The sequence below is a fragment of the Lycium barbarum genome, chromosome 9 (assembly GCF_019175385.1).
Source record: "Lycium barbarum isolate Lr01 chromosome 9, ASM1917538v2, whole genome shotgun sequence".
Classification (NCBI taxonomy): domain Eukaryota; kingdom Viridiplantae; phylum Streptophyta; class Magnoliopsida; order Solanales; family Solanaceae; genus Lycium; species Lycium barbarum.
Genome location: NC_083345.1, coordinates 29,180,167 through 29,205,220, shown reverse-complemented (window position 1 = coordinate 29,205,220; position 25,054 = coordinate 29,180,167). Strand labels below are relative to the sequence as shown.

General features: G+C 35.6%; 2 protein-coding genes and 1 pseudogene across 2 annotated transcripts; 1 reads left to right on the top strand and 2 right to left on the bottom strand.

Moving 5' to 3' along the window:
• Nucleotides 1-13,936: 13,936 nt before the first annotated feature.
• Nucleotides 13,937-15,393, bottom strand: LOC132610854 (non-specific lipid transfer protein GPI-anchored 5-like; annotated as a pseudogene).
• Nucleotides 15,394-17,358: 1,965 nt separating this feature from the next.
• On the bottom strand, nucleotides 17,359-18,676 carry LOC132610103 (non-specific lipid transfer protein GPI-anchored 5-like). The gene is made up of 3 exons (XM_060324365.1): nucleotides 18,296-18,676; nucleotides 17,817-17,927; nucleotides 17,359-17,666 (listed from the first exon to the last, which is right to left on the bottom strand). Exons 1-3 carry the CDS (start codon nucleotides 18,615-18,617, stop codon nucleotides 17,533-17,535), a joined length of 567 nt encoding a protein of 188 aa, XP_060180348.1. The 5' UTR covers nucleotides 18,618-18,676; the 3' UTR covers nucleotides 17,359-17,532.
• Nucleotides 18,677-19,439: 763 nt separating this feature from the next.
• On the top strand, nucleotides 19,440-24,484 carry LOC132611301 (non-specific lipid transfer protein GPI-anchored 16-like). Its single transcript, XM_060325732.1, has 4 exons — nucleotides 19,440-19,838; nucleotides 19,940-19,966; nucleotides 20,478-20,588; nucleotides 24,088-24,484. Exons 1-4 carry the CDS (start codon nucleotides 19,499-19,501, stop codon nucleotides 24,342-24,344), a joined length of 735 nt encoding a protein of 244 aa, XP_060181715.1. The 5' UTR covers nucleotides 19,440-19,498; the 3' UTR covers nucleotides 24,345-24,484.
• Nucleotides 24,485-25,054: the final 570 nt, after the last annotated feature.

The window sequence follows — 25,054 nt, the reverse complement described above, 5'->3', positions numbered from 1 at the left end:
CGTTTTGAGGGACTCGGTAGGCTAGCTGCGGGTGCCCATTATGGCTCTCTGGTTGGGTCGTGACACTAAACTCTATACACTAAATCATCTACTATATAAGTAAAGGACACACATACTAGTACATGATCTTTAACTCTTTATTAAATAAAGAATAAATAATTGTTCTATAATAAATACTATGTCCAAACACATGGTTAATAGTACAAATCCCAACACCCCTACCCCACCCCCGCCCCTCTTTAATAGCCTCAGATAATTCTCCAGCCTCCAGTTCCACTATTAACATAATCCTAAATCCAGCAATCCCCTTAACTTTCTTGGAAATCATGGGGAAACCTAACAATAGCTTGAAGAGAAAGGTCTAGCTCACAGACCACATGAACTCATCGGAGGAAAACCTATGGTGAGCTTTAAAGGAAGAACATGACAAGCTAGCTAGGACAACTTGACAGACTATAATCGGTAAGTTTCTTAGAATCAAACCTGCAATCAATCTCATCCATACTGATTTCAATCGAAACATTATAACATTAAGGTTAAAGGTGTTGTTGGAATTGGAGCATATTGTTGGGATCAAAATATTGAGGCGGCATGCAGAAGCTCATAATTACAAACCTAGAACAACGATAAGTCAGACGACAAAGAAAACTATATTAAAATAAGTATATTATTCTAATATGGTTTGGCCAATTGGCCTACATATGAGAAAACTACAATAAAAGCATAAAATCCTATTGAGAGAATAATCTCTCCCTAAACAAGACTCTTTAATGACTACATTGTGGATGCTATTGTGCTTTTTGTGTTGTACGAGAGGGCAAGAAAGGGATGTTGGCCGAATATTGAAGATTTTTTTATTCTCCTTTTAGGAAAAGTAACACCAATAATGATAATACTGCAACAATCTGTTTGGCCTTTACTGCGTTTCTGACCCTCTTGATTATTTTTCAAGCTTTATTAGCTCATATTTGACCCACGAAGACCGTGGTCACGCTTCCCGAGGTCATCGGAGTTGATTTTGGTAAGTTTTGGGAAATTTGTCTTAAAAGCAAAAAATACTTGACTTAAAGTTGACTTTTGGGTAAAGGGACGTTTTTTGGGAATCCGTCGATTCCGAGAGGTTCGGATGGTCTGTTAGAACTTGTGTGCATATTCGATTTAATTCCCAATGCACTCAAGTGAGTTTTGGGACTTGGTTTGGATTACTACTTTGGAGGTTTGGGAGTCGACTCGGTCAACAGGGCCCTCGATGGAGATTCTGAGAACACGAGCACGTTTGTAGCGCATTTTTATGGGGTTAGCGTATATGGCATGTGAACATGTCTTACTGAGCGATAATCGACCTTTGGGCGCAAGTTATGAAATTTGAGTATGTAACCTGCCAGCACCAGAACCGCTATAGCGGTGCCGCTGTTGTGGCAGAATGGCCGCTGTAGCAGCACTGACTTACCATCATAGCGGGACTGCCAATTGCTGAGTCAGAGGCCTTTAATTATGTTAAACCCTTAGACACTAAGTCATTTTTCCATATTTCGTTCTTGAGGCTTAAGGAGGCAATTTTGGAGGGTTACTACTAAATTATGCGCTAAAATATCAATCTTGTCTCTAAATCATTCATTAGCTTTTCCTAATCAATAATCCATGCCTAGATTTCTCTTAAATGGTAAGAACAAAGGGGGTTTTGTGGGTGTTCTTCTCTAATGCTCTTATAATGATAAAACCTTGTTTATTTGGTGGATTTAGCATGGGTTGGCCTGATATTGATGGGTGTTAGCTATTGTAACTAGACTCTTCCATTTCCAAGGCTTAATTTGTGAATTTAAGATTAGGGTTTATACCCAAATTTGGGGGGTTTGCTTAGAATCTGAATTCGAGTAAATTGTTGGTCCTTCAAGCTTGATATTGATGGGAATTGATCACCTAAAGCTTTAATTTCTTGTTGAGATCTTTAGATTCCTATTTTCACCTTTCTAGTTCATAAACCATATTCATAGGTTGGGAATTTGGGTCATGAATAGAAGTAGGGTTTGATTGATGTTCTTCTTGATTCTAATTGCGTGATTCAGATATGTTTAGACTTTCATTATCTCGAGGCTCAAAGGAAAGGGAAGACCAAGGTTTAATTATTAGAGACTTTGATGTTCGGCCTTTCGGATAGGTTACGGTTTACCCTATGGTGAGACTTTGTTCAGTGAAGCATATATTTAGACGATATTATCGAAGAAAGCATGTAAACCTTCGAGTATGAAGTTAGGTTAGATATCATCTTAGGTTGGGCCCTATTGTGTGATTGGGGTTAGCCACCCCGTTGTGTTGTGACTTATCTTGTTCTATTATTGTTGGCTTGATGCCTCGTGGAGATAGTAGATATTGGAGACTATTGTTATATCTTGACCATGATATTGTGGTATCTTACTTGCTGATGTTTGATACGTGGATAGTGTTCTATTATGGCTTATTGTGTAGACTTTTCTTGATATTATTAGTGTGCCCATGCATGGTACTTGTGATATCGACTTGATTATTGATATTGAACTCATACATTGCACGCATTCTCATCCTTTATGATATACTATTGATACATTGATGATACTTGAGGAAACACTGTTATGAGCTGGGCTCAGTTGGATGAGAGTGACATGAGGATCTATATCTGATGGTCATCTCGGAATCGAGGTTGTACGTAGCGATTACCTAGGTTTTTCCCAGAATCGTGAGGTAGCCGTTACCGAGGTTATTGCCAGAACCGTGAGGTACATGGACTTCGCGGGTGCCCCATGGGTTGTGCTGCCAAGATGTGATGTTCCATCATCGAAGTACATGTGTATTAGTGCTTATGCATATAACGGTTGCCGATGTCTTTGTCGGAATCGTGAGTTTTGGTATATGGACTTCGCGAGTCCCCCTGGGTTGTGCTACCGAGATGTGATGTTCCATCATCGGAGTACAATGTGTACACTGCATTTGCATTGAAATCACATTTTATACATTATTGCATTGCATTGCACTATGGCTTCTATTATGATGTATTTGTGATATACGGATTCGAACTGAGTATTTCGAGACTTAGCATATTTGGGTTAGATGTTAAAGATAGGTGATGACGTGTACTTGGATTCTAGCCCGTGTTTGACTTATGCCTTGTTGATTTACTTGTTTATCTTGATTTACTGACTTGATATGTGTTAGCTAAACTTAGTCGGCCTATGATACCTACCAGTACTTGTTGTTTGTACTGACTTGCACTTACTGCATTCATGAGATCGACTTCTACTCCTCGTGATTGACTGTTTTTAGGATTTGCTGATTTAAGTCTTACAGGGTGAGCATGTGGACGTTCGCTGCCCGAAGACTCCTCTATCTACTATGTCTTTATTTCCGTTCTAAGACATATTTTTGAGACTATTGATGTATACTTATTATTCAGACTCGTAGTATTTAGTTAGATGCTCTAGTATGACCAGACTAGATACTGGGGTGTATTTCCATTATTTTCGCTTTCTTATATTATATTTGTGAGGCTTTCGCTATTTTACTTCTTCCGCTATTTTCTATTAACTGTGAGTGTGAAGTTAAGAGTTTGCCTACCGAGGTGGGAAAGGTAGGTGCCCGCACGACTCAGTGAAATTGGGTTGTGATAAGTTGGTATCAGAGCCCTAGGTTACTCGGTCTATAATTCAAGAGCGTGTCTAGTAAAGTCTCGGGGATCGGTACGATGAGCTTCGTACTTATCTGTCAGAGGCTATAAGACATTTAGGAAACTTTCAATTCTTCCATTCTCTCGTGCGAATTCATTCAAACTGGCATCTAGTCGATTCTAATTTGTATCTGAACTTTCTTATCTTAATCACCTACGGAGGTGGACACTCATCCTTAAATTCTTATGCGAATGGTTGATCTATGACGTGTTTGGTTTGGGTACAAGATATGTTATTCTGATTTGGTAACATGATCAAATTCAGTCTCTAGTTATGGCCTAAGGATTCGATTCTGTGGAGTCGCGATTAGACTCATTTATTGTGAGAGTTCGTGAGAAATGTGAAAGATAGTTTAGAGGGTTACAAGGTCTCCATATTTCAATAGTGGGCTGCCCGATGACATGATTGGTTTGACTTCAGCTTCATTAAGGCTTAATGATGGTGTGCGTTACACTGGTGTACCAATGGCGGGTCAACGATTCAGCAGCGATAGAGTATTAAACTTCAGTATATGAGAACAAGTGTAAGTTAGGTAATGACCATCGAATTGGGAAAACATATTGTGACCGCATGTAATAAACAAAGAAAGTTGACTATAAGGACATGAAGGAAGACTTTTGTGGTAAGCACGTAGCAAAGTGAGACTTCTTAGAATATCTTGGACATGAGTACTTTTCATGAGATTGGGAAGGGAAAATTGGTATGTGACATGGTGGTCAGGATAAGGTTGCGATTGGTGCAAAAAGTTATTCTTTTAAAAGACTACTCAGTTATTAAGTGAATGCTATGGGCACATCGCCCGATGAGTAAATTGACTGGGTTGTAGAATTCTGAGGAGTTAGTAATAGACTGATGGGAATGACTTCAAATATGGGCGTATGCAATGAGTTAAGGACTTGAGGAGTTACTGGTCGCTACACTTCGATTTGAGAAGAGGTATTGATATTGTTTGTAGTTCGTTTGGCTCAGAAGGATGTTTAGTTTAGAGGATTAAGTGGATTTGAGTGTTGTTGGTTGATAATGATAGAGTGATTTGAAATGAAATACGGGAACTGAAGGATTACAATGAGGCATCTTGCTATCAAGTTCGGGAGATTAAGGTTCGTAAGACTTGAGGTGAGGTAACATGAGTACGTGAGTTGTGTTTGTACTGCAAGGGCATTATATCATGACGTACGGTAAGGGGTGTGACCGATGAGATTGATTGGTGCCTTCGAGGTTAAGGGAAAAAAGGAAATTGTTGAAACAAGAGTTAGTGATGTGAGAGCTTGGTTGCGATTGTACAGTGTATGGTGGGCTTGAGATTTTATGGATGACTTGGTATGTTCAGTTATATCATAGACTAATAGAAGTCAGCGGTGGACTAAGTTTAGGAACCTTGTATTCATTGTGTAAAATTGTCTAGATCCCGCTACTAGTGGTGTTATTACTCGGCTTATGTGATTGAATAAAAAGGGATAATTGTGCGAGTGGTTAGAGGTATTCAGATCCGATAATTGAGGTAAGAGGTGATTCTTCGAGGACTAGCAACATTAAGGATTTGAGTAAGGGATTAGTGAGCATGGATACTTGACATGGTAGATCGATGACTGGTCAATTGAGTTAAATTAGGTATACATTTCGGAAATTGAATAGGGCAATTCGGGCAAGGACGCTTCAGCGACATACATGAGGATATTAGTAATACTGTTGTGTGATACACCGGACTTAGAGAGTGTTCAGTTATAGTGGTAAGCATTAAGGAAACACTAATGTGCAGAGTATGTGCTACAATCTTATCTCCAGGATTAATTCGGCTAGTTTGCAAGATTTATGATTATGTGGCATTCGACGGAGTGGATTCGAGGATTGATTACAGTATCGATAATTGTGAAGTGATTAGAAATTAGGAGATTGACGAGTCGAGAAAGGAATAGTTGATTGTGAATCAATAAGAAAAAGGTACATCTTGGGGATTTCTTGGGTCAGTATGGATTGTGGTGTCGTTTTCTTGTACATTCTAGTTGCGCTGTGATTGTTGCGTGAGCTTAAGAATGAAATATATAGGAATGGACTATATGATGTGACAGAGTTCTGTGAGGTTCGCGATCAATGACTATTGAGAAGCATATTTCAGTGAACCGACATGTTGAGATTTATAAGAAATGGCTTGGTGGTACACCGTTGGAAAAGTTCGTAACATTCTACAGTGAATGAGTTAGCGTGCTTTAAGAGAAAGCATTGTGGAATTCCTATCATGTGAGGCTAGAGTTATATTTTCAGGTATGGACCTTACTTGTGGTAATTCAGTATGATTGCAAGTAATATTGACTAGATAGTTTAGGTAAGCGCTTTTGGCTATTAAGGACTTGGGAGTAATTGCGTGAGATTTAGAGCGGCGGTGTAAGACTCGATACTTTCGAAAAAATTATGGCACATCGAGATGATGCAATGAGGGGTTCGATGGTTAAATAATTAATATATGAGGCTTCAGGTTTTGAGCCAAAAAGTTTGGGGTTGTATCGGATTTGCGTGTCTGGTAAAGGTTGAGAAGCATGAAGATTAGAATCGTAAGGTATAGCCCTTTGGTACTAAGTTGATAACTTGGATAGGACTCAACTTGTGGAGTTGAGAGTGACAGATAAGATTTGTTATGCGTGGTATGACTGTGATTAGTTTCGAAATTCGGAGTCAGCTCTAATGACTATTGGTGATATTCGAGAGTTTTGCATTAATTCAGGGTCAACATTGTTCGAGTTAAGCTTAAAGGTCTATGATTATACTTCCAGGAAGATATGTAAGGATTCGAAGCATTTCGGCTCAAATTTGAGGTATGACAAATTTACTGAGATTTGTCAGGGTTTTCTAGTGGATTTGATGATACTTTCTGAGAACAGTTACTTGGACAAATTAATGGTATACAACTAGCTTAGTACATATTTGAGAAAGAAGTGTTATGCGAGAGGTCTTTATAATGATCAGTTGGGTTCTGACATGTTGAGATTTATAAGAAATGGCTTGGTGGTACACCGTTGGAAAAGTTCATAACACTCTACAGTGAATGAGTTAGCGTGTTTTAAGAAAAAGGATTGTGGAATTCCAATCATGTGAGGCTAGAGTTATATTTTCGGGGAGGGACCTTAGTCCTGGTAATTCAGTATGATTGCAAGTAATATTGACTGGACAGTTTGGGTAAGCGATTTTGGATATTAAGGACTTGGGAGTAATTGCGTGAGATTTAGAGAGGCAATGTAAGACTGGATACTTTCGGAAAAATTATGGCACATCGAGATGATGCAATGAGAGGTTCGATGGTTAAATAATTATTATATAAGGCTTCAGGTTTTGTGCCGAAAAGTTTGGGGTTGTATCAGATTTGCATATCTGGTAAAAGTTGAGAATCATGAAGTTGGAATCATAAGGTATGGCCCTTTGATACTAAGTTGATAACTTGGATAGGACTCAACCTGTGGAGTCGAGGGTGACAGACAGGATTTGTTATGCGTGGTATGACTGTGATTGGTTTCAAAATTCGGAGTTAGTTCTAATGACTATTGGTGATATTCAAGAGTTTTGCATTCATTCAGGGTCAGCATTGTTTTAGTTAAGCTTAAAGTTCTATGATTATACTTCCAGGAAGATATCTAAGGATTCGAAGCGTTTTGGCTCAGATTTTGAGGTATGATAGATTTACCGAGCCTTGTTAGGGTTTTTTAGTGGATTTGATGATACTCTCTGAGAACAGTTACTTAGACAAATTAATGGTATACAACTAGCTTAGTACAGATTTGAGAAGGAACTGTTATGCGAGAGGTCTTTATAGTGATCAGTTGGGTTCCGACGGACACTATCCGATGAGATATTCAATAGTATGACTCCGGTATTGTGATATGAAGGTTTAAGAAGACATAGATCTAGCCAGTTGGCTGTCAGTAAGATTAGTTTTGATGGAATTGCGTAGGTATCTTAGATGAATCAAGGATTCTTCTGGCGAGAGTAAGTTATGGTTTCAGAATTTTGGTATGTGTGTTCATGTGTTTCTAAGGATTCGCAGTACGAACAACGGCTTTAGCAAGTCCGAAAGAAAGGTTAGCGGAATCAGAATATCTTCCCGATTCAGAATCGGCTATGGTTTGTGGCCATGTTTCGAAGGATTGCGTCGGTTTGGGAAAGTGTTTGTGGGCCTATTGATCGCGTTCAGAGTTGCGGTTTTATCAAATCTAAGAATTCGAGCAAAAGTAATTCGTTTATTCGAGGACCAGTTGCAAGGGAAATTCGAACACGAAGATATGAGAATTGGAGCTTGAGCTAATGTCACGACCTATTTTTCATAAGTCGTGCAGGCACTTACCTTCTCGCTTCGATAAGCGAACCCTTAATCCAACAGAAATTCTTCAAGGTCAGCGAACGCCCATGCTCACCCTGGAAACTCGAGAGAAAGCTGAAGCGTCGATCAGCCACGGGTCACGGAAGTGGATCCAACCTGATACTCTGCATTCATAAAAGAATGCAGAAAGTGCAGGTCAGTCAACTGTACTGGTAGGCATCATTGGACGACTAAGCTTAGCTAACACCATTCAGATAATAAAGCAGATAAGCAAATAAACCAACAAGTACAAGACAATGCACTCAATTCCAAATATCCGTCATCACCTATGAAAAACATCTAATTCCCAAATGTGCCGAGTCTGAATATATCCAATCCAATCTAACATCACAATACAACACCAACACATCTCAAATCAAGTCATGATGCAATGTGATGCAATGCCATGCGAATGTGGTGTACACATGTACTCCAGACGGAAATATCGTCGTCTCCATAGCACAACCCAGCGTGACTCGCGAAGTCTAAATTCCACCCGTCCCGGATCTTTGGCCAACAGACAGATGGGACCCCGGATCTTCACCCACGTGGGGTTCTCACCAGCACCATCCTGGGGGACCCACGGAGTCCATGCACTAACAACGATTTCCGAACTAACATCGGATATCGGCTATGCAACAACGATTCCAAAATTAATCATCGGACATCGGCCTCTCATATCACTCAAGTAAAAGAGTTTCATCGAGTGTAACACCCCGTAAACTTGAACTAGGTGTGAATTTGTAAAAATCTAGTGTTAAGATGATATTTTATCTATATGAACCCATTCTTGATGAATTCGGGTGGAGGACGGTCGTTTTGAAGTCAAACCAACTAGTGAAGTTCTTAAGGGCTCTTAAATTCACCTAAGTTTTGGTAGGTCTGTCTTCTGGGAGATTTTCATGAAAATATGTTGCGAATTTGGAAAACCTTCCTTGATGAAAGTTGTAGATCTTTGAAATAGCTTTCCAACGGTAGGTCGGTCAGCCCAAACAAAGCTGCGTACAAAAAGTTATGCTCGTTTTACTAAAGCTTGTCTTCGCTGGAAATTTTGCCTGTGTTACGGTGAGACGTTACGGACCGTAGCACGTGTTACGGGCCGTAACATGAACCGTAACGTCTCAAAAATTTCCAGAAACTCTCTGGAAATTTCCACTAAGGGACGGTCCAAAGGACGGTCCGTCCTTCAGAGGCGTCCTTTGGCCCGTTTTCACCAGAAAAATATAAATAGGACCCTTGTTTTGTTTATTCCTCCACTTCCTAAACAACCCTAAGGACGAAAATCATTCCCCCAAGTCTTCAAATCAAAGGTAAGGGCATCCTTAACATTACTAAATCATTCTAACATCAAGCCCATGATTCTTAACATGATTTTTGTGACCAAAACCTAGGGTTTGCAACATAAGTCTTCCCAAAGTGATTCAAGCTAGGGTTTGGGTGTTCTTCATTAGAAAAGTGATTTGTTAAACCTTGTTTAACAAATTAAGGTATGTCTCCCTTTTAAAAACCTTATTTTGGATGTATGTCTATTTTGGAAACCCTTTCGACTATGAAGGTAATTTATATGTCTCTTTTGGAAACTCTCTTGAAAGATCGATTCTTTATAAAAGCATGTTTTGAATGATATGATGAATTATTTTTACACTCTTGAAATCTATTATAGGTTTGATTAATGGTTAATGTGTGTGAGAGGACAAACCCACATTAAACCTAGATTGTAACAAACCCTACATATGTATGTGATATTATGAATGTTTTCCTCTATAGGAGATGCTTAATAATGATGGTTAAGGGTTGGTAATGATATTCTCATTGATGAATTAGGACATGGAATCTTTCGTAAAGAAGTTATACGTTTTCAAAACATTCTTTAAAATGATTTATCTTTACGATATGGCATAATGAACCTTAATGGTAAATGGTGATGTGATTACCTTGGGATGAATTGTAATTCGGCTTTTATGCTATGAATTCTGTGGATGTGATTTTTTCTAGCCATTCGGGAGGATGAGTGGTCACCGGGGATTTCATATTCCGGTGTGCTTACGCCTAGCCATTCGGGAGAATGAGTGGTCACCAGGGATTTCATATTCCGGTGTGCTTACGCCTAGCCATTCGGGAGGATGAGTGGTCACCGAGGATTTCATATTCCGGTGTGTTTACGCCTAGACATTCGGGAGGATGAGTGGTCACCGAGGTTTTCATATTCCGGTATGTTTATGCCTAGCCATTCGGGAGGATGAGTGGTCACCAAGGATTTCACATTTCGGTGTGTTTATGCCTAGCCATTCGGGAGGAGGAGTTGTCACCGAGGATTTTATATTCCGGTGTGTTTATGCCTAGCCATTCGGGAGGATGAGTGGTCACCGAGAATTTTATAATACGGTGTGGTGCGTTGTGACAAGGGAACCCTACAATCATCCCCTCGATGTGATTGATTCTTGGGCCTGTATCGGCATGTGTGATATTCGTAATCTCTCATAGAACTGTTGTTGACAATCATGATCAATTTGAAAGGCATAATTGAAAGTTGTAACTTGACAAAAGACTTTATAATCGGTTTTGATAATTCTTATTGAGAATTTGAGATACACATGCTGAATACCTGTTTTCATATTGGTTAATGGCTTTGTAAACTGTTTAACAAATGATATTAAGAATCACAAAGTGGAATGACTGTTTTTATACTGTCCTTTCAGAACTGATTTCTTTATGTATTATTATATTTTATTTTTATAATACTTGTTGTGCCCGAGGCACTCACTGAGTACGAAAGTACTCAGGCATACCATTGTTGTTTTTGATGGTATGTTAGGTAACGGATAAGAGCAGGTTCGTGATACTCTCGACGCTTAGGAGAACTTGCTGCTGTTGTTGATTTGGTGAGCCCACATCCTTGTTAGTGGGACACTTCCTGTTTCATTTATTATTCTAGATTTTCAGGCTGCGTCCCGAAGTTAGACGATTGTTATGTCTCTCAGAAGCTCCATAGATAGTTGTCAGAATTGTGGGTAGATTATCAAAAGTCTTGTACGACTTAATGGGTGTTCGCCACATTTTAGACTATTACTTATAAAGACTTCCGCTGATTTAATTCATGTATTCATGATTTGTTACATTTAATTTATAAACTGTTGGAGGCGAATGTTCAACTTGGCGGGTTCAAGTATCATTATTGTGTTGCTTAGGTCCTTCCGATGTTGTTCATGACGTCGGATGCCAGTCACGTCTAGGGTGAGTTTTGGGGCATGACATCGAGTATCCATTTCATATATGTGTTAGGGTTTTTGCTTTGATTTTCTTGCCATCTATTGATTTTACTTTTCTCTTTAAGGAAAGACAAAGTATTACCATCATTGGTGTTACCTTTCCTGAAAGAAAAATAAAAAAATCTTCCATATTCGGATAACATCCTTTTCTTGGAGGAAAAGGTTTTAGGCCTCTATATATTGAAGAATCCATCTCATACAACTCAAAAAATAAAATAGCATCCACAATGTAGTCATTAAAGAGTCTTGTTTAGGGGGAGATTATTCTCTCAATAGAATTTTATGCTTTTATAGTAGTTTTCTCATATGTAGGCCAATTGACCAAACCATATTAGAATAATATACTCGTTTTAATATAGTTTTCTTTGTCGTCTGACTTATCATGGTTCAAGGTTTGCAATTATGAGCTTCTGTATGCCACGCTATTATTTCGATCCCAACAAGTGGTATCAGCTCTAATAGTTTAACGAGGTTGAAGACAAATTCAAAGCGGGCTCAAATCAAGAACAACCAATTTGGTGATAATAAAGAGTTTTGTCAAAAACATAAAATAAAAAAAATAGTGTGAATAGAGGCAATTTTCAATCATATTTTCAACAATCCTGCTGCTGCATATTTTTAAAACAAAAATAATTTTTAACACATGAGCACCAATTTTCAACTCATGCTTATGTTTAACGTATGAGCTCAAATTTTCAACCCTTGCTTACTTTAAACGCTTGGGACAATTTCAACGCATGTTCACTTTTAACGCATGGGCTCTACTTTCAACCTGTGCTCACTTTTAAAGTACAGGGCTCAAATTTTCAGCTATACCTAGTTTTAAACATCTAAAGTAGCTATGATGAAGATCAAGGACGTGAAGAAGGTGAATCAAATCTTGGCCGAAAATTAGTCCAAAAGGGGAGATTTGTTAGGGTTTTTGCTCTGATTTTCGTACCATATATTGATTTTACTTTTCTCTTTAAGAAAAGACAAGTATTAACATTATTGGTGTTACATTTCCTAAAAGGAAAATAAAAAATCTGCCATATTCTGCTAACGTCCCTTTCTTGGAGGAAAAAGTTTTGAACCTCTATATATTGGAGAATCTCTCTCATACAACACAAAAAACACAATAACATCCACAATGCAGTCATTAAAGAGTCTTATTTAGGGAGAGATTATTCTCTCAATAGCATTTTATGCTTTTATAGTATTTTTCTCATATGTAGGACAATTGTCCAAATCATATTAGAATAATATACTTGTTTTAATATAGTTTTCTGTGTCATCTGACTTATCGTTGTTCAAGGTTTGTAATTATGAGCTTCTGCATGCTGCCCTATTATTTCGATCCCAACAATATGCTCCAATTCCAACATCACCTTTAACATTATTGTTATAAAGTTTCGATTGAAATCAGTACGAATAAGATTGATTGCAGGTTTGATTCTAGGAAACTTACTGATAATAGTTTGTCAGGATGTCCCTGCTAGCTTGTCATGTTCTTCCTTTAAAGCTCACCATAGGTTTTTCTCCGATAAGTTCATATGGTCTATGAGCTAGACCTTCCTCTTCGAGCTATTGTTAGGTTCCCCATGATTGACAAGAAAGTTAGGGGGATAGCTGGATTTGGGACTGTGTTAATAGTGGAATCGGAGGCTGGAGAATTATCTGGGGATATTAAAGAGGGGTGGGGGAGCTAGGTCTAGTCAGCGGAGGGTCGGGAGGGAATGAGGGTGGTGGTTTTAATGAAACACCAGTGAAATTCGGCTTCATCTATGGTTGGAGATCAGGGGCGGACCTACGTTGGGGGTTGGGGGGCACGTGCCCCCATAATCTAGAGAAAAACTCTCTCTCTCTCTCTCTCTCTCTCTCTCTCTATATATATATATATATATATATATATATATATATATATATATATATATATATATATATATATATATACACACACGCACATACATACATAGAGGACCCTAAAAATATATTTCATGGCCCCAGAAAGGCGGAAGCCCCAATTGGGCATGTTGGTTTAGCAGTCGGCCAAAAGATTTACCACCTAGGTGACCTGGGTTTGAAACCTCACTATAGCATTTTTTCTATGTTTTTCTTTTTTGCTTAAAGTCAACTGCAACCTCTTTGATATGCTTTTTTTTTTTCTTTGCACTTCTTCAAATTCAACTTAGTTTCTAGTACTTCCACTTAGGAGTCCATTGTTTTGCTTTTTCTTTATTTTGTTATTTACTAGTTATTTATTTATAAATTGAGCCAAAATTATTTATACATCCTCAATTTTACTTTAAAATCAATCTCCCTTTCGATTTTGAATAAAATATTTTCTCCTTCTATCCTATGCAATGTTTATTTCTCTCAATTTTTTTATTCCCATTCATGTAATACCTTTATAACTTAATATTTTTATTATTCTTCTAGGTGTTTCACCTATAACCTAATTAATGTTATATTATCTTTTTATATTTTTTAATTTAAATCCATTAATATTAGTTTTATTTTTTTATAATTGTTATTGTAATATAATGTGCCTTAGGTATTACTTCCGTGTCTCTCTATTTGTGTTTGTCTATGTCAATAATGTATATAAAATTTTGAGTTTTGATTGTCATTAATTCGATGTTTTTCAAAATTAAAATTAAAATTTTATTTAAAATATAAATAGATAATCTTTTAGAAAATTGTTATAAAAATTACAAATAGTATTTAGTAATAATCTTTTATTACCAACATTAAATATATGTTTACAAAATGACCAGTGACTCATGTTTTGCTTGAGAAAAAAATGAGAATTTTGAATTTTAAAATAGGCTTAAAACAAATTTCTCCTCTCAGCACCTATTTTTGCAAAGTCATTTACCTTTTAAAAAAGAAAATTATGTTCAGCAAAGCGAAAAAGAAAATGAAGGTAAAAAAAAAAAAAAAGGATAAAGAGAGCGAAAATGAGCATTTAAAGGATAACAATAAGCTAAAATTGACTATCCAGGACTCCAATGAATAAGTCAAAGCGCATATGCAATACTCATAGATGGCATACAAATACTGCAACTTTGGGACAAACAGGACAAAATCAAGAATAAAATCATCATTCACGGAAAACACTTTAAAATGTTCAACACTCCTAAAACTTGAAGCCAGAAGATAGTTGGCACAAAAGCAGTAAATGCAGCAATGAAGATCAAAGTAGCTGTGAGATGAAGCGGCAGTTCCACAATGCTTTCATCAGATGTGTTCCCACCAGTAGTCTTTGACTCTGATCCTGCTTTTTTTTTCATTGATTAATTAATTTTTTAGTGCATGGATAAAAATTCTCAAAATGCAGTGCTGACAGTAAAAGAAAAGTATATATATATACCTGAAGGAATATCTGGTGATTCTTTAGAAGAGTCCGCTGGAGGACTATCAGCAGGTGAAGCTGCTAGTCCATTTGCACCAGCTGTGAAGTAGGAAAAAATTGCATTTCATGTCATTAAATTTGAAGGCTTTACTTTGATCATGCAAAATATTAGTGACAGAGATATGAGATTAACTTGTATACACTAACACATTAAATAGTTTTTACATTATCATTGTAACATGTTGCTGTCTTACTAACTAGGTGACTAGTTCCCCTCATTATATTTTAAATGATTTAATAGTGTAAAATTTCTTTTAGTTACTTAAATTAGAATAATATGCGTACCATTGCAGCGGCTCACAGGCGGTGTTTGCACATTGCATGCACTAGGAAGTGCAACAGCCGGAGTTTGGTTTAATAGAAACACCAAAAGAGGAGCCACCACCATTTAGCACAGAGCAAAGGCACCGGGGCTGTGATGTAACAACCCTTGATAGTTGTGAGCAACAAGATGACGAGGGCGTTGTTGTGTTTCCAGTAACATAATTTAGACATGAGGACAAGCTCACCAGTGCAGTAGTGCAGCCTGATTGTGCTCTGGCTCCATCCCATTGCATGAGCGCTAGAGCTAGAGCCAGAGTCAGAGTCAGACCAATTTCTATTCTTTTTGAAGCCATCTTGTGAATATCATATAAGGTTGGATTATTATCTCTAACGTCTATGCTAGAAATTGATCAAGCGCATGGAACTATATAATACTATCATTAGTGCACAGTGAATTTATTGTGAAGCGCTTGGGAAGAAGATATAGCTTTGCTTGATACTTTGATTGGCCAACTTTAACCAATTGAGTTATTATTTGCGTGGTCGATATCTAACTGGTTCAAGATTAGTGATAAAGAAAGAAAGGAAAAGTTTGATTAATTGTCCAAATGATATAGTGTGAGACGCTGACAGTTAGTATATTAAAATAGGAATTTATAATGAAACAGGTAGGCTTGGTTGCAACAAGTAAAGAACTATCCAATCAAAACTATATATAGGTTATTTTACACTTACATAGGTCATTTTACACATGGAGTGCTTAGGTAAATAGGTGGTCTATTCGACACAGAAATATATCCAATATTGTTTGCCTTTGATGAAGTTGATACATTATGTACTACTATACTTACTGCTACTAGACAGTTGACAAATTTGTTTGCCTTTACAGTTAGTGTTATCTTTGCACTTTTAAAGATTACTTTCTCTTGCAACATTAAAATCTGTAGCTTGTTGGTTTTCCTTTTAAAAATAATCTTACAACCAGAAATGACATCAGGAACCTTTTATATCTTATACTTCCTCCGTCCCAAAAAGATTGTCCTCTTTTGACTTGACACAAAGTTTAAGAAATAAAAAAAGACTTTTTAAATGTGTGGTCCAAAATAAGCCTCAGATATTTGTGTGGCTGTAAATCATCTCATAAAGTTAAATTGTTTCTAAATATAGAAAGGGGACAATTTTTTTGGAACAAACTAAAAAGGAAAGGAGGACAATTTTTTTAGGACAGAGGGAGAGTAGTACTTAAAACAAAGATTAAAAAAAAAAAAAGAGAAACTTCATATTACCAGCTAGGACTTAATTGGGTCCTTTATAATTATTCCCTCATTCCTGTTTAATGTGCACACCGCTACTATCTAAGTAATTTAGAATCTATCCTTCACATAAAATAGTACAGGAGTATGAATAAGTAGTATTAGATATAAGTAAAACCTACAATTTCGGTCTAGAATACGTTTAATCATTTCTGTTTAGAATATGTTCTTACATTAAATATGAAATTAAGCACCTCTAAGCAGAGTAGCAAAGACACTCGTTGGTTTAAGAGTTGGTAAGAGTAGTTCATCATATCTTTCAATGCATGATAAATTATGACTTAGGATAGCACCTAATACTTTCAATGCATCATATCTTTCACTAGATAACGCATTATATACTTTCTTTTGATCTTATTTGAAAGTGTTTTTCTTCTTTTATTTCGTAAGCATAAAAAGATATTATGAGACTATTCCAGAACACGAAAGAGAAGAAAAAGAACTAAACGAAAACAATAATCATGAATATAGTCAATACCACCACAAAATATTTATAAGTAAATGTTATCCAGAAAGAGGGATCTATTTTAGTTCTTAGATAACAATAGTTTGGCTGAAAAAGGATTGTGGCGCGGCAATACATATTATTTTGACCATGGCATAATTAGCATTAAATTCCCAAAACTTAAATGACCAATGAATCGCTGTTGAAAAATAGGCGTGCTAGATTATGTAGTTCATGTCTGTAATCGTAAAGATTTTAGGAGTTCATGATATTTTCCTGAATATTTTACATATCGATTTAAAGTATCTTGTTAAATGTTCAGATTCTTTAATTCTTTTTGGTTGTGTCTGATTAGGATTTAACGTTGTTTCGCCCTTTTATTTTTCTAAAATCATAACGTGTACAAATAAAAACTGCAATTCAACTAGTAATAAGCAAGTGTACAAGGTGTGTATTTCAAAAACTCTAGTACAAAACTTAAACAACTTTAAATGAGAGGTTATATTTGCACACAAGACCGCCTTGACATAAATTAAAATGGACCAAACCTATCGGTGGTTTATTAATTGAAAAAGAAAAAGAAAAAAAGAAACAAAGGCACAAACAGAATGAACAGAGTCTGCTTATGACTGATAAAAAAGATGATTATTATTATTTAAAACAAATGATGGTACAACGAGCTCTCCGAACAATTACAATCAATCATACTAGACCCCAAAAAGGGGTGAAATAAAAGATTCACAATAACAATGTTTCAAGAGCAAAAAGGTGACTCTCCTACAGCTAAGAAGGAGACATAGAAAACTACAAAGCGAGTTTAGCCAAAGCACTAGATGCAATGAAGAGTAGGAATCCCATTAAACTGAAAGACATTTTCATGTGGCTTCCTGCATTTGAGGATCCATTTCTTGAAGTGTCTGTCTTAGATCCTGTTGAACCTGCAAAAATAATAAGTGTTCCACTTTTAAGGTGCTTGTAGGATCAGATATAGAGAGAATAATGATTTTTTATTCTGTTTTTGTCCCTATTTTTTTTTTAATTTATAATTCAGCTAGAGTAAAATTGATGGAATTAATACTAGAAATTACCTGATCCTGATGGAGTTGCTGGGATTTCAGGTGTTTCATCAGATGAACCCGTTGGGGCAGGGGAACCTGAAGGTGAACTTGCTGGGACTGAACCAGTTGATCCACTGGCAGCTATTTTTTAAAGGCAAAAAAAATAAAAAAATAAAAAAATCAGCTGGTTAAACAGTGAGTTTAACTTCTATACACTATAAGTGCAATCGAATTTTTACACTATTTGATCACCTATAAGATAACCGCATGTAGCAGTCCATAAAGAAATGGATTGGTAACTTGAAAAATATGGTAGGTTGCCTGCTACAATAGAGCGTAACAATTCTTTACCTTAGTGAATGGAAGTTAAGTCCGAATTGATTTTAACTTTTACACACTAACAATGTAAACAAATTTTTACACTGTTAGATTACTTAAAACATGACAAGAGGCGACCAACCAATAAAATGTGACAATCAGCATAAAAGATTGAAGGATTAGAATTGTACCATTGCACTGGCTGACTGGAGGAGTTTGTACATTACAGGCACCAGGTAAAGCTAAAGCAAGAGTTTGATTTATGGCAACCCCAAGACCAGAACCACCACCATTAAGCAAAGAGCAAAGGCATTGAGGATTGGACTGGACAACACCGGACAGGGCGGTACAGCAAGTTGCAGATGGATTGGATGAATTTCCAGTAACAAAATTCATACATGGGGCCAATCCAACAAGTGTAGTCATGCAATTTGATTGAGCTTTGGCTTCATTCAAAAACAGGGGTACCAAAACTAAGACTAGAGCCATTATATTCATGACTTTGGATGCCATTTTTCTTTAAGGCTGCAAGTAAGTTTAGAGGAGTTTGAGTTGGTTGAGAATCTAGAAGTTTGAGTGCAGAGGGAGAAAAGGGCTGTGATTTAAATACACAAAAGTCTCAGCACTAAACGACAAGAAAAGATAGGTAGTTTGGTTGGCCAACTCAAGCTAATGAATGGCTTTGAAATTGTGCAAGAAAAAAAAGCTTAATTTCATAACTAAACTTTCAATAGAAAATAAATTAAATCATGACTTGGTTTGTATCCTTGACAAGTGTTAACCTAAGTAGGTTATATTCGTTATAGGGTTATGTGAAATGAAACTTTTTATTGGTTTTCTATGACATGATGGCTAGAGGAACGTGAGGGAAAGAAGGACAGTGAGAATTGAACCCACAAATTATTATGTGAAAAATTCTTATCGACCGTGAAATTATAACCTTGGTGGTTACATAAGTTGATTGTGGGATGAACACCTAAATTTGATCCATTTGTCATAGAGACTTAGAAATTGGGAAAAAGAAAAAGGAAAATCCGTTTTTGTCCGAAAAAATTGATTTTATGGAATTGTGAAATGTAACCAATGGAAAGTCCAATATGAGCAGATTCTAGATAGGAAAATTGATTTTGGAAGATACTATAAGCAGTATAACCGTCCTACCTAACTTGGACTCCCATCTTTTTTAAGCCCAAGTCCTGGACCAAAAAATGGTAATGCCCACTTTCCACACTGAGTCAAAGCGGTTTAACTCCAAGCACAAATTTCAAATCTACCTTTTACTCCTCCAACATAAGTCTTTTGAACAACGTAAACTATAAATCATTAGCAATTTCTCATCCACTTCCACATCTGAAAATTAACCTTATTCAAGTCTTAGGATAAAATTGAGACTGATGGAAAAATTGAAGGTTTCTGTATCAGTACATGTTGTTTTGCTAACCCTTCTATTTTTTTCAGCTTTTAAGGTTCTAAATGGTCAAATAAACACGGCGTGTACAGGTTCAATACTTAGCACTTTCACCCCTTGTTTTAATTACCTTACTGGAAGCAGTGGCAATGGGTCTTCCCCAACTGAAGATTGTTGCAATTCACTTAAATCATCAATGAGTGGTAGCATAGATTGTGTATGTCTTATTGTTACTGGAAATGTTCCTGTCTCCATACCATTTATTCGTACTTTGGCACTTTCACTTCCTCAAGCTTGTAATACTGGTGTGCCTGTCCAGTGCAGTGGTAATTAAATTCATTGTCTGTCATGAATTTATTCTTTGTGGTATCATGTTTTTTGGTCAAATTGTCTCAAAGTCATTTCTTTAATTTGTTTACTTTTGCAGCCTCAGGTGTTCCTCTTCCACCTCCAGGTATTAAATATGCAATTATGAAACCTTATCATAGTCACTGATTTCAATAACTTTTTCTTATTTTGTGTTAATTAAATGAACCTATCAGTATCAACTACGTCTCAATCTCAACATGTTAGTATCAAATCATAACTCATTGGACCACCTGCTGGAACTAACTGGAGAGCTAATTTATCGTTAATCTGTGGCTAAATGCTAACATAATTTTTTGATAATCCACGTTAATTCATCGTTAAATAGAATTAGTAACGAATTCTTTTTGTTTGTGACAGAATATATTCGTAGCCAATTTTATTTTTTGTAGTAATTACTTTATTATCACCAAATGAGGCTAAATTGTAGAATTACTCACTTCTAGAAGCAAAAAGTTTTTCCACCAACATTCAGTGAGAAATTTGTGCTACTAAATATGATTTTTTTTCCACCCCATTCCCACCGAACCAGCTCACTTTTGACAAGATTAACTTGCTATTTTGGTTATTAATTAATTGGTTATTATTGAGCATGGCAGGTCCGGCTTTGTTCGTGCCGAGCCCTGCACCAGCTCCTCCTCCTCATCGTCACCATCATGCTCCTGCTCATCCTCCTCGTGCTGCTGCTTTTCCTCCTCATGGTCCACGAGGTAATTCTGAGAAACTTATTTATATTAAACTGAAATTCATGCAGATCTAACAAAAAAGAATACACAATTGAAGAAAAAAAATTATGCATAGGCGATACTAATTAGTTGGAATATAATTTTTGTCGTGTCGGTATGTTTACTTTAGGTACAATGTCTTCTAGGAGTCTCATAGTTTTGTCATAGATTCATGTGCCACTAAAATATAAAGAACTTCTAGTGTTTTTAAAATTTTATTTTATATAATATTGTGCATAAATGAGCTTAAATGGAGAGATATGCATAATGTCGACTCATATAACCGAAGTCAACTTGCTTGTGATTGAGGCATATATAATTACTAATAAAACTGAAATTCATGCAGATCTAACAAAAAATAATACACAATTGAAGAAAAAAATTATGCATAGGCGATACTAATTAGTTGGAATATAATTTTTGTCGTGTCGGTATGTTTACTTTAGGTACAATGTCTTCTAGGAGTCTCATAGTTTTGTCATAGATTCACGTGCCACTAAAATATAAAGAACTTCTAGTGTTTTTTAAAATTTTATTTTATATAATATTGCGCATATGGAAACAGCCTCTTGCAGAAATGCAAGGTAAGACTGTATACAATAGACCCTTGTGGTCTGGCCCTTTCCCGGACCCCGCGCATAGCGGGAGCTTAGTGCACCGGGCTGCCCTTTTTATAATATTGCGCATAAATGAGCTTAAATGGAGAGATATGCACAATGACGACTCATATAACCGAAGTCAACTTGCTTGTGATTGAGGCATATATAATTACTAATAAATTTGTCCGCGCTTCGCGCGGTTATAAAATACTTTAGTTAAATTTTTACATAACAAAATTTTAAACACTCAATTGCTTAAAATATTCTAAAGATTCTTTTAATGTTCAGCTCCAAATATATCGGATTTTATCGGGTTTTAATTTATTTTATTTTATTATTAATATTTATTTTTTACATTTTTTTGTAACTTTGAATTACCTAAGAGTTTTTGGTCTTCTGAAGATGCTTTGGCATATTTGAAACTACGCTATTTATTTTTTTAAATAAAAAGGAAAGAATATCATTAAAATAAATTGAAGCTCTCTATGTGCGTATGTGTATAAAATACATATTTTTTTCTTTGTAAATCTAAAATCTATATATAATAGAAAGTATATATATATATATATATATATATATATATAAAAGCTTATATGTTTAAAAAAATAGAATAAGATGCATCTTGGGTTGACGTAGTGCTTGGGTCATATGGTATTTACCCGTTCTCCCCCCGATCGAGATAAACCCCTCCCCCCCCCCCTCCCCCCCCACCCCCACCCAGTATTCATCAAGAAAAATGAATTGAATCATCAAAAGTTTGGAACTTCAAGTGCAATTAGCTCCATTTTTTACGGGATTCATATTAATATTATCAATTAGAATAATTTATGGTTGGTTTGGTTTGACTAAAAAAATAAAATTTAGAAAATACCCAATAGCATTGATAAGATATCCATGATTACTATTCGTATTTTATAAAATATTTTTTCCTTGGTATTTAAATATCTATTTTTTACTAAAAGTAGAGTTTATTTCACAATCTTTTAGTAGTATAAAAACAACAATAGTAAAGAAGACCGCAAGGGAAATGGGATAAGCATAACCAATTCTTAGGCTCCAGAGTCATGGAATCAGTATGAATCTCTTCTCCAATTTCAGTTTCTAAAGATAATTTGAGGAACAAACATTTAAAATATACATGATCATTAAGTAATTCACAATACGATTTAAATGAAATGACGTAATAAAGATGAGTGCACATACTACTACATGGTAGACATCTATAAATAAAAATGACAAACCTTTTGAAGAAGATCTTATTTGACATACATAAAAACCTCCATTTTTGCCTTGTCCAATAGAGTTCCTTGAACATCATCTACGCCCAAGTAAGTTTTCCTAACAATGCTTACTGAAAACACTAAGTGCTTTGTAGAAATAATAATGAAGGGGAATGGTAAAAGATAAAGTGCTGTAATAACAATATTAGAGACTGTCTAAGTTTTGTACTATGAAGAATTGGCAAGATAGGCGTAATTAAAATTGAAACATTTCTTCATACATTTAAGTGAGATAAGTAGAGAATTTATGGTTGGAATAGTTACTGCAATCCAATCAGTAGTTTTTAGAGAAATTTACTAAAGAGTTTTTGAGTTTTTAAAATATGTTAGAATGAACAAAATGAAAGAGAGAAGGCCAAAAAAAAAAAAAAAGAGAAAATAGATAAATAGAATCCTTGGCCATAGCGAGGTGTCACATCACCTTATTTATGTCTAGCTTTTGTCATATTTTTGTCCTTTGTCATACAACATCATATTTTCATTCTAAAAACAGTCTCTCCTCACGAGACACCATTTTCATTCTTACAAATACAATTCACTTGCATGTAATCCAGATGATATTCCTGCAAACATATTGATATTATATCAATCAAATTCCAGTATAATTCAACTACAATTAAATAAAATAAAATTCTCAACAAATACTTCAAATACCATACATCACAAAAGAAATATTTGAAATCTCTGCCTGTGAAATATTTGGTCCTTTGCCACAAGATCGAAGACTTCAACTGAATACAATACATTATCGCTAAAAGCTAAAAAAAAAAATTAAAAAAAATCAGAAATCAAAATAAAAAACACCCATAAAAAGAAGAATCAAACAAAAACATGACACCCACATTTCAACTAATTGAATATTGTAAAAAGGATGAGAGAAAAAATTAAGAGAAATAAAATTATACATAGAGAGAGAGAGAGTTGTTACCTGGCTCAAGCTGCAAGCAATTAACTGGATAACTATTGCTTTTAATATGCTAAATAGAGTCCAAGGCACTAAAAAGCCGCATGAGGGTAATTAATTAGGAGGATTACGTGCTGCATATTTCGGCTGGCTAGCTAACAGCCTATGTTGTAATATGTACTAAATGGATTATTATTGATAAATAATAAATGCTAATTGTCCCTCTTGCTTTCAGAATGAGGAATAAACATTGATTTTTGCTAGTAAGTGAATAGTGAAACGTTAAAAATTTCCTAAACATTTCCAGCAGCAGTTGAGAGGAAGCGGAAAAGGTGTGATTAATAGAATTAATAGAATTGAAAGAGTGAGTTTTTGGTTATCTAATATGTAATACATTAATTAATTTTAAAAGGAGAAAAAAATCAACAAAAGGATAAAAAAGATAAATAGAAATGATGGTCATATAGAGGTGCCACATCACCTTATCTATGCCTAGCTTTATATTATATATAGATTGTTATATGTTGGGTACATGAAACAAACATCAAGATTATAACTGATCATAAGATCACCAAGAGTCTAGTCCAAGAAGCTATAGTAATTTCTTACATTGTTTTGGAGTCTAGTCTAGTCCAAGAAGCTATAGTAATTTCTTACATTGTTTTGTCACTGAATTCACAAAATTTAATTATTTCTTTCAGTTGCTAAAGCATCGGCAGAACCAACGGCAGAAGTTGATCCACCAACAGTAGAAGATGATGAACCGACTGTTGAAAAACCCACCGCCTCAACACCAAAACCTTCATTACTTCCAAAGACAACTTCAGGGATTAGACCAGTGCTTCAAAATCCCAACACCAATACATCAGCTGCTAATCCATCTTATTATATTTCTTCATTCCATTCTCTTATCCTAATGCTTACTGCAATTTTATTTGTTGACAAATCAATGTTTTAAGATCATCTTGCACTGTAATTTTGTACTAAAAGAATGTAAGCGGCCATTCAAGCCAGTTATATGCATATTGCGAAAGTTACGTCAAAAGAAATTCTACTTTATCGTAAAGCAGAGAAAAAGGAAAAGTGATTTGGATTTCATGAACTCTTCCTTTTATTTGTTTTTCCCTTCAAATTAGCAGCCTCGAAGAAAACATGCGATTAGGGAAGTCAATGATTAGGCCATTTTTTATAACATTTATATCATATCAATTTTCAGTTATTTTATTTTGTATAATCAAAATTAGATTTTTTTGAAACTATCCTATTCTCAGTTTCTATTCGGCATTGGTACGGTTCGATTAATTGATGATATTTTTTTAAAGCGTCATGTAAAAATCACAAGTAGAACTAACGAACAAGTAAAATACCATGGATACTTCCGTAGGACTTTGTGCAAAAACTCTCTAGACATTTTTACTGTTTAAAAGGTTATGATTCAAGAAACATGAAAAAACAACAAGAATAGAGATTTATCTCAATCGTAGTGTAAAACAAAGTTAAGCAAGATAAAAAATTTAGATCACACGAGCAAGTTAAAATCAATCAAGATGGGACGGATGAACTGAGTCTACTGAAATTATGAGTATTCAATAAGAGAAATTTAAATCATACGAGAGTGATAACATCTAAATCCACTCCTTAAAGAGAAAGTGTATACGGTCGTATGCA